Below are 17,487 nucleotides of genomic sequence, written 5' to 3'. Positions count from 1 at the left end.
TGCTTTGCTCCTTAATTCCTTGCCCTTCCTGTGAAGTTACCAGCTTCCACATCACAGAGCATAGGACACTTGTCTACCAGAACTGAATTAACTGATGTATATATTAATGGAGCTATGTTTCCTCGGTAGTGTCCTCTGGTTCCTTCTATCTGTTAGTTGTTTGCACAGCACCCTTGCATGCACACAGTGAGGTAATGGCCTGAAGTTGTGCCAGAGGAGGTTCAGGTTGGCTATTGGGAAACATTTCTTCTCAGAAAGAGAGGTGATGCAGTGGCACAGGCTGCCTAGGGGAGTGGTGGAAGACCACCCTGGAAGTGTTGAAGAGCTGTGAAGATGTGGCACTGAGAGATGTGGCCAGTGGGAACAGTGTGGTTGGACTGATGGTTGGACTAGATGATTTTAGAGGTCTTTTCCAACCTTTAAGATCCTATGCATGCTTACAAACCCACGTTGCCCTGACCCTTGGAAGCTGTACGTGCCAGATGAAGCTAGGCCCAGAGGAGGCACTCCCTTCTCTTGAATGCTCTGAAGTTCTCCTCCCACCAGCCAGAATATTTCAGAAGTGTTTTCAGAAGTGCAGGTGCATGCAGTTGTCTACTGGGAGCTGCTTGCTCCAAGCTACGCTGCTGTTTAACCCTGCAGTCTTACAGCAGCCGTACTCTCAGGAGGGATCATCTGTGCAGTAATTAATGAGGGAGTTCTTCTGATATTGCAGTGAGATTGACACAGCTTCCAGATGAGCCTTTTGTTAGTTACCAAATAAAATATTTGCAGGTGTGCTTTGTTGCAGTCATGTCTCAGACTGAAGATCACTCACTGTGGATGCGGGAGAAAAGAGCTGCAGGGCCGATATTTGACTGTGACCCAAAAAGTTCACCCCTCCAGCAGCCAGGAGAATGCCTGGAGATGCGTTAGCTCATAATTCACAGTGAATACAGAGCTGTGCATGACTCTGTAGGCAGTGTGAGCAGGAGCTGGTCACGTTCATGTGTACTTATTCAGTTGAAGCTAGCTTTGGAATTGAAAACCATAACTGTCTAATTCACACATGGGGGAAGATGATTTAACTCTGGGACCACTTGACCTCTGGGTAGGAGCAAGGACTGCTTCTTCCAAATGTATTTTAGCAGGAGAAGGGATGGCTGTTTCTTCTCAGGGCTTTGTGTAAAGCCACTTGAAAATGAACAGATGGCTTTGTTTTGCCATCCTGTGTATTAACAAAAAGAAAAACAATAACAACAAACATACTATCAAAAACTCCTTTTGTGGCAAAATGCTATTAGGTAAGAAGTACAAGACAATTTGAAATCGTGAATCATACCATGCCATGTTTAAGGGAATCACATTAGGATTGTCCTCACTTTCTGTGGGCCAATAAATAGTGTTCATCAGAAGCACTTGCTTCAGCAGTGTGACAACGGGGATGACCACTCTCATTGACTTGTGTCCATTGGCTTACAGAAAAGGTGATTCTGTACCAAAATTAGCCTGAAAAGTGAAAAACTGGTTGGCACGCTAAGTGGGCCGTGAAGTGAGCAATATATTTCCTTTGCATTACTGGTGCCTGCTATATTTGAGCCTACTGGTGTATTGGCCTTGGCTGATGGTAGGTTCTGCTTTTACATTTAATTTAATTTCTTTCTTATTATGGGCACGCAGCTTACAAATCTAATAATAAATTTCTGTAACTATTGCTTTGGAAGGCATCTGTTCCTTAAGGAAGCCTTGGGACGACTCTTTGCTCTATTTATGAAATAAGCAAATAGTCTCTGGAAGCTCTTTTACAAGGTCTGGAGATGCGATGACATACAAGGACCAGCCTTTGACAGAGAGAGATGTCATTTGACAGAGATTTTTCTGACTTGCTTTGCTTTGACCATTTTGTCTTGCCATGGCTTGTCCCAAGTGTTCAGGCAGTGGAAAAATAACCAAAAAAAAAAAGCACAGATAATGATACCTCAGTCCCACTTGTGAAAGCACTCCTGAGCCAGTGGGCTGACTGGGTGTGCAGCAGCCCTGGAGCATGCAATTTGCTGTGATCTCTTTTACTGCAAATCTGCATCAAAGCCACACGAAGTTCTCTGAGGGCAGCGCAAAGCTGTTCTTTTTCCCCATGGCCCACAGAGATAAGGCACAAATAAGCAAGCTGTTATGTGTACTCCAAGATGAGAAGAGACCCTGTGACCATATTCTTTTATCTTCTGCAATTTTTCCCTAGAAAATGCATTAATGTATATATTATAAAAGATCACTAATCCACAATTTTGAAGTCCAAGAGCCTCTCTGTAGGAACTCCAGTTGAGCCTCTGCCTCCTCTGATAAGTTTATCTGCCTCTGTGTTTGGTTGCTCACTTCAATTAATTTGTTCTTTATAATACAGATAGTCTGGTATCAAAGCTATGGGAAAGAATTCTGGGCTTTTTTGGGTTGGCTTGGGATTTAATAAGGCAATGCATTTTATTTATTTATTTTTAATTTAGTAATGGCTTCATGCAACTTAATGTTACCAAAGACAGAAGGTGCTCTCAGTTCCCCATGTTGATTTGCCACTTCTTTTGCATTTTGTGATGCCTTTTTCTACGCTGACACTATTGTGATACAGTATGGACATTCCACATACATGGAGGTAAGCAGGTCAGTATATGATTCTCTGGAATAGGACTGGAAAGTTTGGAGTTCATACAAATCGTTCATTTTCTACATTTTGCTGGAGCTACGAAGTGAGCAAATTGGATGGAACAAATTCTAATTTTCTGCGGATTGGAAAAAAATGTTATCTGCTGAGAGTGCCATTCCTTTCAATTGCAAAAACACAAAAGAGGTAACTCAATGGAATTACAGAGTAAGATGACTGTGAGTCAGTCTAAATATGTTAGTTTGGGTTTATATGTGTAGAGTAAATGGTGCCAGCATAAATAATCCTCACTCAGTTCTTAGCACGTAGGTGCAATTTATGAAAGAACTACCCTGACGCAGCTCTTGGAAGAATCTTTTTCAAGCAGAACTGGAGAGGCATGTTGGCACATAGGAGCAAGGATCTCTGTGGAGGAAAAGCTTGCATTATAATTGCATTTCCATCTTTGAAGGTGACATTTTTAATGACATTTCTTGTGAAAAATGTGTTTTGAAGAAAGTAGCAAGGACCTAATTCTAGGGAAAAGAAGTTCCTTTGTCCATTCAAATAGAGCTTCCATGATTTCTTTCATAAGGGATCTCGGAACCACCTTGTCCCATCTCCACGTGCTGTGGATGGCTTGCTGTGGGCTCTTGGATTTGGATGGAATCTCTGCCTGCAGCTCTCTAAAAGTAAGTATCCATGTGTCCTGCCAAAAAAGGATTTGATATCTATCTTCGCTTGATATTTTCTCTTTAATTGTAGTCTTTGTTTTGCAAATACTGAGTGTTACTAATGTGAACCTGTTAATATTTCTGTTTCCTTCTGCTGAGGAACTCTACATAGCCTACAACAAAATCTCAGACCTGTGCCCACTGAGCTTTTTGGATCACCTTGAGGTTTTGGACCTGGAAGGAAACAATATTGAGGACATCAACCAGATGCAATACCTAGGGCTTTGCTGCAAACTGAGCAGCCTGACAGTGCAGGGCAACCTTATTTGTCTAAAACCAAATGCAGAATCTGCAGAGGTGAGAGCATGGTTTGTACAGATTATGTTAATTTTTTGTAGTGCTTTTAAAACATGTGTTGCAAATGAGAAATTTGTCTTTCAATTGTATTAATCTGAGCGATGATGTGGGACACATTTCCCATGTTTTGTTTGTGTAGATTTTGTCCTCTTGTGAATGTTGTGTCTCACATAAGCACAAATGACATACAAGGAGTTCTGGTCAGGAGTCAGGCCTGTTCCCTGTCAGTGTGGGAGTTCCTACCTGTGAGAATGGGATTAAACTAGAAATCGTCTTAGGACTCAACTGTGTGATATGAAGTCTTAAAGGAGGACCAATGAGAGCATGGACCTCAGCTGCATGGATCCTTCCAACTTGTCAGGGCTTTTTACAGCCAGTTAGAAAGTAGCTAATGTTTCTCTTATGGGATGTGCCAACTGAAATTTCTCAATTGCATAGCATTCTTTAGGCTTTTGTATTTTTTTGGAGGATCACCTGTTCAACAACAGTTTCTTCAGAATCACTGTTCTCAAAAGTTGGAGTGGATGCTTGAAGTAACTAGCAAAAGCTGAATTGTAGAAATTGCTTGTTGTCCTTTCCCTGAAAGAGCTAAAATGCAATGACCAGAAAGACCTTTGTAAAAGCTGGAGGTACATCTGTTACATACTGAAATGATAAAATCAGTTCTGAAAAGGTATTCTGGTAAGTGCAGCAGATTCTTTGTGTCGCAGAGATGATGATAAAGCAATACGTGATCTGCCTTGGGTTTCAGGGGTGTGTTTCAAAGTGTGTTTTCATCAGTGTGTTTCAAAGAGGTCATACCCATACCACTGATTTTCATGAAAGGATCGATTTGATACTTGTCCTGGACTTAGTCCTGAAAACTGAGGTGTTATAGGTGAAACTCAGTAATGTAGTGGATATTTTGCATCTCCACATTTTTAAGATGCAAGAGTTTCTGAGCTGAAATTATTGGTTTGATTGTATCCCTCAATAAAAGCAGCAGCAAAAGGTAGTGCTTTAGTTATCATGATTTTCCTCTCTGGAATCCAAAACACAGTGTTATATACTCATTTTCTGCTTTGAGCTGTTAGGAGTGTACTTCAGAGACCACTCTTGCAGCTGTTTATATTCACAGTGATTTCTCTATCAACATTCCTCTCTTGCTGAAGATGTAATTGTGAGAGAAAAACCCAAATATTCTGACAGTAAGGAAGCACTGCCTGCTCCTGATGGACGATCACCTGAAATACAGAAAAGAGTGAGATATGGGTTCTGATTCCTCAATCTCCTTGTTGTGTGGCTTTGCTGTAGCCCTGTAAAAGCTCTCCCATTTATTTGTTTCCAACGTACGGAATGGCCCAGCTAGATTTACTGCTCTTTGTTCATACTGCCTGCTCGCTCTCTGTAATTTGATTTTCAGATGAGCTCATCTTCCTCTGTTATCTAAACCAACAGCAACAACCCAATGATAAATGTTGCAGCCTCTCTTGCAGTAATGTACCATGAGCGTAACACGATGCTCTGCTTAAGCAGGACATGGCTGCAGATTGGCTGCAGCCCAGGCTCTGCTCAGAGCACATGCGGTACGTGGTAGCATGGTGATTGGTTGACTCATTTTCTAAATTAAGATGAAAGGCTCAGTTGGAGGAGTGTGGTGTCTGCCCCTTAACAACAACAATTACACGCTTTATTTGGTGAGCTCCCTCTGCCAGCCTTGCCGCTGTGCTGTGTGGAGGGAGGGAGTGTACAGCCATCCAGCTATAGCCAAAAGGTTTCTGTTCATGACAGCTCTGTGAGATTTTCTAACGCTGCTTGTAATGTCCTGGAAAGCACGACATCAATCTGCATCAAGCAATTCATTTACAGGTGGCTGATCTGTCTCGGGGAAACCACCTATGCATTTTCTGCCACTAGCAATGCGCTCTTGTTTTATACTTATTGAAGTCAAAGGAAGCATATGAGATCACCACCACTTTTTACTTCCATTTGTTATCCAAGACTACTTCCCATTGCAGTATTTCTGTTACATTCCTGGGCAGCCTGGTCTAGTATTAGATATGGAAGTTGGTGGCCCTCCATGCAGCAAGGAGGTTGAAGCTTGATGATCCTTGAGGTTCCTTCCAACCCAAGCCATTCTGTGATTGCAAAGCTGAATGCCCCACTGCCCTGAGATACTGCTAAACTTTCCCAAAAATGAAAGTGCTACGTGGAAATGTCTGGAATCCACCAAAATGGACCAGTTCACAGTGTCCAGTCATAACTGCTCTGGATTGTTTTGTTGCCTAGAGGTCCCAGACCTTGGCATGGGTTCACAAATTATTTTATTCATGGTCAGCTCCACCTGCATGTACAGAAGGGGGCTGCATCAATGCTTTCCCCACTGCTTGTCAGTGAGACCATGTATGTCAGGAGTGATAGTGTTGTTCTTCCAGTGCATGGAAATGAAATCCCAAAGCAGTCAATTTTAGTCTCTTGTGCACCTGCTGTTGGCATGCAACCTCCTGCAGAAGATAGCATAGTTTGAAATAAGTCATCTCTTCTAATGATGTGTAAAATCACATGCGAATACCCTGAAGACTGCCCCAGAAAATCAATGCAGCTCATTCATTGCAGCTTGTTTATAGCTGTGCCTTCATCCATCACCAAGCGTAGCTGCGCTCGTAATGTATTTTCAGTCTGGCTATATCACCTTACTGTTGATGTGGCAACCAGAGAATCACAAAACCAGGGGGAGAGGTTGGGCAAATGCTGAGGATGCCCAGGCTTTCTGCGGACATCAGGTGGATGCCTTCACTTCTGTACAGTATACATAGCATAATGAAGATAAAATTCTAAGTCATCAGCAGATGAACAGCAGAGGGGCCATGGACGGGGGAATGTGCTTGTATTCAGAATGTGCTCGTGAATAATTCCAATAGAAATTATTTGAGTAGAAAACACAGTGAAAGGTAACTCCTGATGTTATTTATTTCTGTTGGATAAGGCAAATGGGTTTACTTCAAAGAGGCATTTCAAAGTATATGGCAGTAATAGAAATTGAACATTGTTTTGCTGCTGATGGAAGTCCACAGTCTGTTAAACAAACTGTCAAGTGATCACTTTCTCAATTTCTCCAGGAACTAGATTACAATTACAGAGCTGAAGTGAAAAAACTCATTCCCCACCTGGAGTATTTGGATGGAATACCAGCAAGCCAGACTTCTGTCCCTCCTTCCAATAAGATGAATGAGGACTGGCTAATCATCAAGGAATCCATCAAGGAGGGTGGTTTGCCCAGAGACATTTCATGGTTAGGTACGTCAGATTTCCCATCAGGGTTCATTTTTCAGGTTATGAAGTGTGAAAAGGAAAGCCAAAGAGCTAGCTGGCTTCTTCAGAGCCAAAGCTTAATTGCAGAGAAGTGACAAAGGACTTGGTCGTCTTCACATGGGAAATGGGGAAGCTGGAATTCAGCATGCTGCAAATTTAAATGAAAGCTGTTCAGTGCTGACCACCAAAATCAGAGAACTGCAAACGACTTGTAAAGCATCAAGTAAATCCAGCAGTAGCTGGGAGCCTATGCTTAGTATTCTTTCTGTGTGATTAGAAGAAGCAAAGTTTGGAAGCTGCTTCAACAACAGCTGCTCTCAGCATTTTCTTTCTATGGTAGGAATCAATCCCATGTTGCATGGAAGTAGCAGGATTTTCTACTCCAGTGTGATAATAGCAAAGGCAGTTTGGTCACCACTTCCTAATGGCAGTGGATTCCTAGCAACTGAGCTGCACGATCTTGAAATACCTCAATTCCACTTTCTTTTTCTCCATGATTAAGTCCATTACATTCATTAGGATAGAGTAAATGGGTGGAAAATAAATCTTTTGTCCCCTTGTTCATAGCCTTGGTTATAGTTCAAATGTCTGTGCTCTTACATATCGTGCTACATGCGCTTTACCACATTCCATTAAATATTACAAAGTATTTCCTATAACTGCTCCTGTTGCTTCCCATTAACGCGGGCAATGTCGTTGGCTTCCTGACCCCCACCGCTGCAATTTGCCTGCCAACTATACTCCATTAAAAATTTAGTTTGTTTTGGAATAAATACATACGTTTGTCATTTATTTAATCCCTGCGGATCCAGATCATTAGATGTAGTAGTAGCTATGGTAATGAAAAAATCCATTAAAATCTGATCCCTCAGTGATCCCCATTTGGCAGGATCAACTGTGGTTCAGAAGACTATTTAACAGTGTGGACTGAGGGAAACTGTGTGGAATGTGCACAAAACTAGAGTTTGTTTTGTTCTCTAGTGTAGCTAGAGTTATATTTTTGCCTTGGCTATAAACTGGTAAGTTTCATATGGAAGAAGAAAGCATACCCATGCTTTCTTCTTTCCTATTGCAATACTTTCTCTGCATCAACTGTGTGTTTCATGGTTCTTTAGGAACAACTACAGCCAAGATAACTTGAAGGTCTCTAACACTCAGCTCTTAATGAAATGACTATGTTATTACACTGCCAATTGCTCCACTGTAGAGCTGCTAGATGGTCAGTACTCTAAAGTGCAAGCTATTCATCTAGGCATTGAAATGAAATTTGCCCTCCTACAAACTGGTAGCTGCACGTGTTACTGGCACAGCCTTGCTCTGCTCCTTGGACAGCAGGCATTTGAGCAGGTAGGAGTTCAAAGCTCTGTCTGCCTCCATTAGCTTTTGTTTAATTCATCCTATTCTGTACCACTATGAAACTCAATTATAACATTTCTTTCTGGTGTGAGAATTATCTGTCTGGAAAAATCTATTACTACAGTTCCCAGGTTTCCATAACTCGTGTATGTGGTTTGCCCTAGTTGATAACTGGTAAAGTGGCTGTAACCACCAGTTTGTGATGGTGTGTTTTACAGCCACTGTGCTTACACTGGTAAAACTTCTCTCTTAGATCCATGTGCAATGGCAAGGCAGCCTGGATCCAGCCCAAGACCTCCTACAACTTCCAGACCTGGAACTGCACAATGGACTGCTAGTGCAGAAAGGTGGAGCAATTCTCGTCTGTTGTACAACAGCTCTCCTCTTCCAGATCCCACTATTTCTGAGGACCTGTTTCCAGATGACTCCAGTGATTTGACACATGGTAATGTAATTTTTTAATCTTGTTCTTTCCCTCACCTCCACCTGCTTCTGGATATTACTATTGCTGATGAAAACCTGGATGCTTTGAATAACACCCAACTATGCCACTGCTACATCAGGCTCAGCTTACATGAAGACACTTGAACTCATCTTGTTCAATCTTTGTAATATCATCCACACAGCCTAGTTCTCTAGACAGGCATTCTGATGCACATTGGCTCCCCCGTGGATTATGTACTGGAAGGTGTAGTACGTGTTCTGCAGACTCATACTGCAGCAGGATAACTATTATCAAAAACCACTTGATGTATCATTTCTACTTGCACAGGAAAGCTGTGGATGCCCCATCCCTGGAGGCATTGAAGGCCAGGTTGGATGGGGCCCTGAGCGGCCTGTTTTGATGGGTGGCAGCTCTGCCCATGGCGTTGAGGTTGGAGCTCAATAATCTTTAGAGTCCATTCCAACCTAAGCCATTCTGTGATCAGTGACCCCGTCCTTTTGGGTTTCCAGGGTTGGATCAATAAAAAGATTCAGTTCCTTGTTTTCACATACCTGATGTACAGGCAAGTTCAAACCTCAGTTGTGCCAATGCCTTGCTGTGCCCTGACAGCCTGGCTCTGCCACATGGGAGCACCACCATGTTAGCACCACAATGTTAGGATAAATGGAGATGAGGATGGAGGGCCCTGTGCTTCCTGGGGTCATTCAGAATGAATGACATTCATGCTTCCTCAGCTGCATCCTTGTTCTTCTGGGGAGACTTAGATTCTGCAATTCCAGTATCTCTGAAAGGGCAGACTAGATAGGAAGAAGCAATGGTTGCCTCTCCCAGGCACCAATCCCACCTCAGTTCCTGACTGTAGGTAGGAGTTAGGAAGATGATAGGGATGAAGCAGTGTGGCATTAACAGCTGAGTGTACATTCAGAAAAGTGCATGGAAGCTGAGTACAGCTTGCCAGAGAATGAGACCATAATTTCACTTTTTAGGTGCTAGCTCTACTAATGGTGACCGTTTCACCGAATACTCACTGCTTCTTCCTCTCCTTTGCTGCCTTGTCTCTTGTTTTGACAAGAGCATCTGCACAGACATATGGAGAACCTGATTCTGCTCAAGATCAGCTGAAAAATGACCCAGCAAGACAAAACAAAACAAAATCTATATTCTGTTTTAATCTGGATCTGTTCCCTGCCCTTACTCGCCATCTAGCCCCACAAATGTGTGTACCAGCACAGTGGGGGAGGCAGGGCAGGTGCAGGAAAAAAGGGATTCTGGGAGGAACAGAGAAACTGCCTCTTAGCATCAGTGTCAGCCATGTGAGCAACACAGTGAGCCTACACCATAAAATATTACATCCCTTTGTATGCAGGAAATGATGCTGACTGATTTCAAAGACAGCACAATTCGCTAAATGCTGGAATGATTTATTTGTTTTTTTCTTTTCTCTTAGGACTCAGCCAAGTCATATGTGGGAACCCCATCAAGGCCCTTCGTGCAAGGAGGCTAAAGCTAGGTGTATGTTTTTCCTGTATACTTCATGTTCCTGCCTGGTCGCCCGCATAAATCTTATGATAAACTGAGTTTGCACTGTGGTTTGAGTGGCTCACTTTCTTCTATGGACACAAAGCCCCACATTCTTGTCAACCTACTAATCAAAGCCCAAGTCAAAATGACAATATTTGGTGGCATTTCTACAATAACTATTTAGCAGAAGATTTTTCAGCGGTTTGATGTTGGCGTAGTCAACGAGATGGTTGCTGTTGATTAAGTAGATACAAAGTGTGTTGCTCTCAGTGATGGAGCGGTGCTGTGGCCATACAGGTCAGTTTGTTCATGTCAGAGGGCCAGTAACTGAGTGAGAGAACACCCATAGGGTGTGCAGTCTGGCTTATAGGGTTAGCTTCTATGATCCCTGATGTTCAGTGTGGCGGAAGTTCCTGAGGTCATCAAGGCTACTTGTGTCATTTTTCAGCCACCTGCAGCGAGCTGCTTGAAACTGTGCAGTCTGAAGATAGAAAACCCTGACATCTCTGTAGGAGGAAGAGATGTGAGCCAGGAAGACGTCTTCTCTGCGCCGAGAGTGTGGAGAGAGCAGCATAAGCGGCGGTGAGAGTGTGGGAGAATTCTTGTTACGCAATAGAGCAGGGATTCGTTTTCTGCTGTAAGATAAAACAAACTCTTTGGCCACCTGGTGGCAGTTCCGTGGGATAGCCTTCTGCCTTCTCACCCTGCAGATTGGGATGGCTCATCCCTGCTGGGAAGCCAGTGGGATGGGGAAAGGACCGCTTTCAGATGATCAGACACAATGTCTGATCCTTTAGGATGATTCTGCATATCAGCAGGTAAGTGGCAAAGCACTGTAAGTGGCTAAATCCCTAGACTCATTGTTTGCCTGCACTTCACTTACTGCATATTCTCAACTCAAGGCTATACTCAGTGATGAAACACTTCCTGTTGTCCAGGTGCCTGCACATAGCTCAGCAAGAAAGTGTCATCCCAGCAGGAAAATTAGCTACAGATGATGAGGAAGAGGATGAAGGCTGCAGCCCGGCCAGCAGCGGTGAGAGTGAGCTGAGGGACATCTCAGATGAGGATCTCACTGAAGAGATTTCACCTGATTCTTCTTGCCACTCCTGTCTCTCACAGTCTTCCTCAGGTACTGGACCTAAACCTCCAGAGAAGGGTTGACACCCTTCTGTAGGGGCAAGTGCTACTGACTGTTGACTGATACATTTTTTAGGAACTGCATTGTTTCATGGGGTCTGGCACCTAGTGTCTGCTCAGGACATAGTGACCAATTGTGTTGGCCGTCAGTTGGTGTATTTCAACACAGATCTGTAGAATTAAGGGAAATAAAGCTCATCTTACACCACCTTAGCATTCTGGCTAGATGAAGAATGTGCCTTTGTCTTTCATCTTGTGTCACTGATTTGTGGTGGTGTCAGGTGAGTGTGAAATACTGTTGTTCCAACCGAGCTGTTTTACCCCAGTTGGCACTGATGCAGGTAATGTCTGAGCTGATGATTAAGGTGCAAGTAGGCTGCTGGGAATTCTGGGAAGACATTCAGTAGAGTGTTTAAAAATGAAATGTGCTCTTTTGCTCAGGAAGAAAGCCAAAGACCTCTCTGGAATTGCACTTACATGAATGAGAGCAGAGTTGTTGAATATCGTATTTAAGGGTATTAGAAACATTAATAATGGTTATTCCAAGTACATATCAAGTAGAGGAGATTAAAAAAGTATGACTTAAATCTATTTCCATTGTTAATAGTCACATTTTTTGCTTCAGTAGGTATTAGTGTGTGAGATGTGGTTTTACATTTGTTTCAAGGGCTAAATGAAGCTATTAAAATTTGGGAAAATATATAATTTTTTTTCCAAGTATATTTGTAACAAAAAATGTAAGCATCCTAATTGGAAAAAATAATTGAGTAATTCAAAGTCTCATCTGTATAAAATGTAAGGTAAATGATATCTCCTTAACAAGGATAGAAACAGATTGGAAAAATGTAAAGAAATGGCCTATTGTCCAGTGACCACAAAAATCTTAGACCATGATCTATTTAGATTTAAAATGATTTTTAGATCTGATATGATTTCTTTACATTGAGTATGATTTGCTGTGATCTCCAAACATCTCAGCACGCCAGTGCCGTACCTCACAGAAGTGAATGGGCAGAAGTGTCGTTGTTGAGATCTGTCAATGAGGCTGTCAGGTCAACAAGGTTGACTGAATGGTTTGAAATCTGGGGTTCCAGCTAGGGGTGGAATGGATGACCCAGATCATAAACAACTGGCCCTCATGACCAAGGTTCATATAGAACAAACACAAAACAGGAGCCTTTGGTCACTGTCCCTAACAGACAGAGCAGAGCAAATACATGGTAGAAGTTTGACAATTGATTGACTTTATTCAACAAGGTACTTAAAAATAAACTTCACTTCTGTGAGTTGAGACTTTGAAGATTTGGAGAGCACTTAACTATATAATTTTGTCCTACTTGGTGTGATTTTCTGGGAGCAGAGCTCGTTGCTGGAAATAATCCTGACCAGGAAAGGACAAGTCATTGGAGCTAAACTGCTCCTATTTAAAAGTGCACAAAGCATCAGGTCTATATAATCTGCATGCTTTGGAGTCTTTCAGTGATATTTCAGGCTCTGGAGTCAGGCATGCCATTCTTTCAGTGTATCTTTAAAACAAACAAAAAAAAAAAACCAAATGTCAGATCTAGTCATTTTTAAAGCACATGCAGTGGTAGGAAAATTTATATGGTTATCTGCACAGTAAAATGCATCAGGAGATATAAACACGAATTTTCTGTGCCTAGGTTTGGGTGGCACGTTCTTTAGATAGTGTTCCTGCCACGAATTCTGCACATCAGGCAGTTAGGTGCAGTTGGGTCTTTTAATAGACAAGCAACTGGATCCCTGCTATATATAGAATGTTTTTGAAGCGTGTACACATGCTTGTTATATCTGTAAGTCACCAATATGAATTTTCTTGTGTGTGTTGCACCTGAGGATTCCATGGGCTAAGAAAAACTCACCTGTGATCTTTGTGCATTGAACTTCAGAGAGATGGATGGGGAACTCGGGTGCTTAAAACAGGTTAGGGTGAGCACTGGCCAGGAATGGTGCAGGTGTGCTTGGTCCTGCCTTGGAACAGGAGGTTAGGGAGCTTCTGGTAGTCGGCATGGTGGTGATGGGTTGACTGTTGGACAAGGTGGTCAGTTATTTAGCACGTGTAGTACAATGAAGCAATAAATTGTTGTGTTTCTGCCCATGTTTCAGATTCACTACATGCTCAGGAAAGCAAAAACCACTGTCTAATTCCGTATCCTCCAAAAAGCCCTTCACCTGCAACTCTGATGGGTTTTGCAGCAAGACCCCGGGAGCTGAGGAAGCACAGGGCAAGGTGCCTGAAGCTAACCAGCCCAGAGGAGGGCAGGCAGCCCCAGCAGTGCCAGGCACGGGTGACTCAAGAGACTTCAGCTCAGCTGCTGGGCAAGGGCCTTGCACTGCTGAACCTGCACAGCGCGCCAGCAGCACAGGAGTCTCTGCCCTTCAGCCCCCAAGGGCAGTGCCAGCCCGATGGCAGCACTGCCAGGCAGAGGCCTATCTCAGGACCTGCAGCTGTTGGATCAGCAGGCACCAGGTATGTGTACAGCCGGCACTACGCTCCAGGCACAGTGACTCCACCTCCTTTCTGGGCAGCCTCTTTTAATGCTTCACCGTTCTTTCTAAGAAATTTTTCCTAATATCCAACTTGAATCTCCCCTGGTGCAACTTGAGACCATTCCCTCTTGTCCTCTGGTAGTTACTGAGGAGAAGAGGCTGACCCCCACCTCACCACAGTCTCCTTTCAGATCATTGTAAGAGTGATAAGGCCTCTCCTGAGCCTCCTCTTCCATAAGGCTTGTTGCTCCTGACCCTTCACCGCTTCGTTTCTCTGGACACATAAATCCTCTGTTGCAGGGAATTTTAGTGGTACTTATTTGAGACTCCTTGAGTAAATCCCAGAGTTCTTGACATTCCACTGTGGCTTTTTTACCTTGAGATTTTCATCAACCCATGTTAGAAAACACTTAGAAAAATATTTCTTCTTTGAACGCAGGTATCCAGATCCAGAGTATAATGCCACTGTGGTGTTTTTCTCTTTTCTTCAGCCCCAACCTGGACAGGAGTCCCTGCAGAGTGACCAGCCATCCCCAGCCGGTTGTCCTCTCACCCCTGAGACCCTCAGGGAGGGCTGGGCTGCTGAAAGCCATTTGCCCTCCAACTGCTGGGGCAGTGCTGCAGAAGCTACCAGCCAGACCCTCTGTCTCATCAACATCTCAAAGCAGGAGTCCCCATTCATAGCCCGTGTGTATCAGACCCATTGACACCGTGTCATCTCCACGCACTGGGTGCAGTCCTGACACTTGGAGGATCAGTGCCATCTTTCAGCTGCCTCTGCGAGATAAAAGCAGAAGTGTGCAAGTAGAGCAGTTCAAACAAATGCCATGATTTGCCTCAATTAAGGCTACAGCTGGTCCAGAAGTACTTTCTTTAAAGAGCACCTGCTGATCAACTGGAGAGCTAATCAACCTCTTATGACAGCCAACGTGGTTATTTTTTGCAGCCTTCATGCACTAAAGCAGAACAACTCTTAATGTATTTCCTCTCTCCTGCCTCATGCCCCACTCTGTGGATGAGGCAGTGGCAGTAAACCAGCAGGGTGGTTCCAGGGTGGGCTGGAGGAAGTGGGAGACGTGCAGCATTCCCCCTCACGCTCAGCAGCCTGGCCTACAAGCATCCCTGCTGTGTGTGGCTTTTGCAGAACTCAGCATTCAGGGACAAAGCCAAGGGTTCAAGGCAGCATGTTTGCATATCATATGTCTGAGTCATTTTAAATAATGCAGAGGCTAAGATGAGGCAAGGGAAGTAAGAAAATGATCTCTTGTTTTACCGTGGGGCATTTGCTTTATAGTTGGTTAAGATTCAAAAGATCTGGTTATAGTGGCTGCAGGCTGAGGTGCTGATCCCAGTGGCTGTGCCTTATGACTTTATTGATGTTGCAGTCTTAAACTGAGCATGATCACATTTTTTACAGTTTCAGTTACCATGTTAGATATATATTTTAAAATCCCTTGATGACACAGTAATTATGTGATAAGTTAATTAATTGTTTTATGTCTTCTTTCTACCAGTCAGCTAAAAGTAAAGGAATGGAAAGGCAGAGAAAACCCAAAATCTTCAGCTTGTTGTGATGCCCTGCTTTCTCTTACAAAATAGCCTGCAGCTGGTAGCTAGTTTGCCTAGTTTTGGTGGGCACTAGAGAAAATTATCCATCAAAAAGCATCAAAAACAACTTGGTGTGTGATCCATGAAACACTGTGGATGAGGCAGATGTTGCCCAACACCAATGCTTGCGTCATTAAACTGGCTCCTCAGATTGACCCTCTGCCAGTGTCACTGGCCACGACCATGGCCAAAAAGATCCTGACCCAAGAAAGTGGCGGCACAGTTTTCAGCAACAGTCTGCAGCAGGGTAACAATCGGGCTCTTCTTGTGCAGGGCTGTAACAGTGGGTGATGGGTAGGAGCACACTCTTTGGGTATTCTGAGCCTCCTTCTCAGTTTGCGACTTTGGTTTCAAGAGAGCAGAAAAAAAACATAAGTGGGTTTTTGTGCTTGAAAATGGGGCAGCTGGACTGGGCTGCACGTGTTATGCGGGTGCAGAACTCTGGGTACAGATTTGGAAACTGCTCTCAGAAGTGGCTGGGAGCTCTTCTGTCAATGAGCACTACTTGGCTCTGTGCATGTTTGGGGCAAGGAGCATCGCTGCAGTGGGGGGAGGGCTTGAAGGTGTGATCAGAAAAAAGGGATTTATCCTTACATTGCTAAATTATAGATCAGGACAGGGTGTCTGCTCTACCTATTGATCATAGAGTGGCTTGGGTTGGAAGGGACCTTACAGCCCATCCAGTTTCAACCCCTGCCAGGGGTAGGGACGTTTCCACTGGCTGCTAGGCTGCCACGCTGCTGTCTGTCACTGCTTCCAGGGGAAGCAAAATGTCACAGGGATGCCAGTCTGTCCAGTGTCCTCATCACAGCTTTGTACGTAGCACAGCTCTTACACATTGCTCGTGGCTGCTATGCTCACTTGTATTTGAACACTTTGTAGAAATGAGCTGCTTTGCACTTGGAACACGTTCATCTCCATTGCCAGATGAAGAGGAGATACTGTCTTCGGCTGCCAAGGAGGAGGAAACCCAGGAGACATTTAGGGAAGAAAGTCTTACATACACATTTCATTTAAACACAGACTACAGGTCAGCCCAGGATAATTTCTAGGGTAGTTTCTTGGATAGGCACTGTGTTCAGAGCCCAAGTGTTTGGTCTCAGTGCTGTGTGCAGTGCATCCCTGGTAAGGCATGGATGCTTCTGGGGTGATGACTTGAGTGCCTCATGCTTGGGTAGTGCCAGTCTCTCTGTTGTGTAATGGGATTTGAGGTGGCTCACAGTGCAGCCTGGTCTGTTCCCTGTCAGTGACTGATGTTTGGTTAATGCAGGGAATAATCGTTCTTTTTCTGAGGTGTAAGTCGTACCTAAGCTGGGGACTTTGACAGGATGATGCTGCCATGCACAAGTTGTCATACGTGATTAATTGGCGACAAGATGAGAAGAGGCTGCTCAGCTGCTGTACAAGGCTGCAGAGGCTGTTGTCTGTAATTACTGAGCTGTCTGATGGCAAACGAGCTTGGCAGATGGAGGAAGCCATCAAGACAGCTCCACAGTGCCCTGGTGCCCCTTGGTGCCACACACACAGCAGCTGCTCCTGGAAAGCCGAGCAATTTTTCCCCATCAGGGGGTTGAACCAGGTGATCTCCAGCCTCGTGTCACTTCCATGTCTGTGCCATGATTCTGAGATTAGCCCATATGGCACGGACACAGGAGCAGGGAATATGCCATCTTGTACATCTCCTTGCCAGCCTGGAAGAGAGTCTCCTTTTAGTGTTTGCTATTCCCAGCAGTATTTGGAGCACTGGACATCTCTGGAGGGATGGCTGCTGCAATAGGAGGACATTTTGGAAGGCTGGTGGCCTTCTGTCCTACCAGAGGCTTTTCACTCAGCTTTTCTCAGCAGGGCTGGAGGCCAGAAGAACTTCCTGGAGCTGAGGGTGTGGATATGGCACTTCTATGTCCCAGAAGAGCAACTAGTTGGAAAGTGACGTTGTGGTGCCACCAATAGATAACCTTGTGGTGACAGCC

The 17,487-nt window shown here is 44.1% G+C and overlaps 1 protein-coding gene across 4 annotated transcripts in view; it reads left to right on the top strand.

Annotated features, from left to right (window-relative positions):
* The window catches only part of LRRC56 (leucine rich repeat containing 56), a 65,483-nt gene that overhangs the window by 37,668 nt on the left and 10,328 nt on the right, over positions 1-17,487 (top strand). For 3 of the 4 annotated variants that reach the window (XM_090140662.1, XM_090140663.1, XM_031608953.2), the window contains 9 exons: positions 3,210-3,306; positions 3,448-3,645; positions 6,744-6,921; positions 8,546-8,737; positions 10,185-10,249; positions 10,707-10,840; positions 11,197-11,390; positions 13,526-13,889; positions 14,401-15,088. In XM_090140662.1, the coding sequence (XP_089996788.1) occupies positions 3,210-3,306; positions 3,448-3,645; positions 6,744-6,921; positions 8,546-8,737; positions 10,185-10,249; positions 10,707-10,840; positions 11,197-11,390; positions 13,526-13,889; positions 14,401-14,593 (1,615 nt within the window). In that variant the 3' untranslated portion in view covers positions 14,594-15,088. Of the gene's footprint in view, positions 1-3,209; positions 3,307-3,447; positions 3,646-6,743; positions 6,922-8,545; positions 8,738-10,184; positions 10,250-10,706; positions 10,841-11,196; positions 11,391-13,525; positions 13,890-14,400; positions 15,089-17,487 lie in introns of those variants that run through there. The other variant, XM_090140664.1, reaches the window with a different exon arrangement.

Source organism: Phasianus colchicus, chromosome 5, assembly GCF_987193195.1.
Source record: "Phasianus colchicus chromosome 5, bPhaCol1.hap1.1, whole genome shotgun sequence".
Classification (NCBI taxonomy): Eukaryota; Metazoa; Chordata; class Aves; order Galliformes; family Phasianidae; genus Phasianus; species Phasianus colchicus.
Note: the sequence above shows the minus strand (reverse complement) of the source record. Positions and strands in the feature narration are given on the sequence as shown.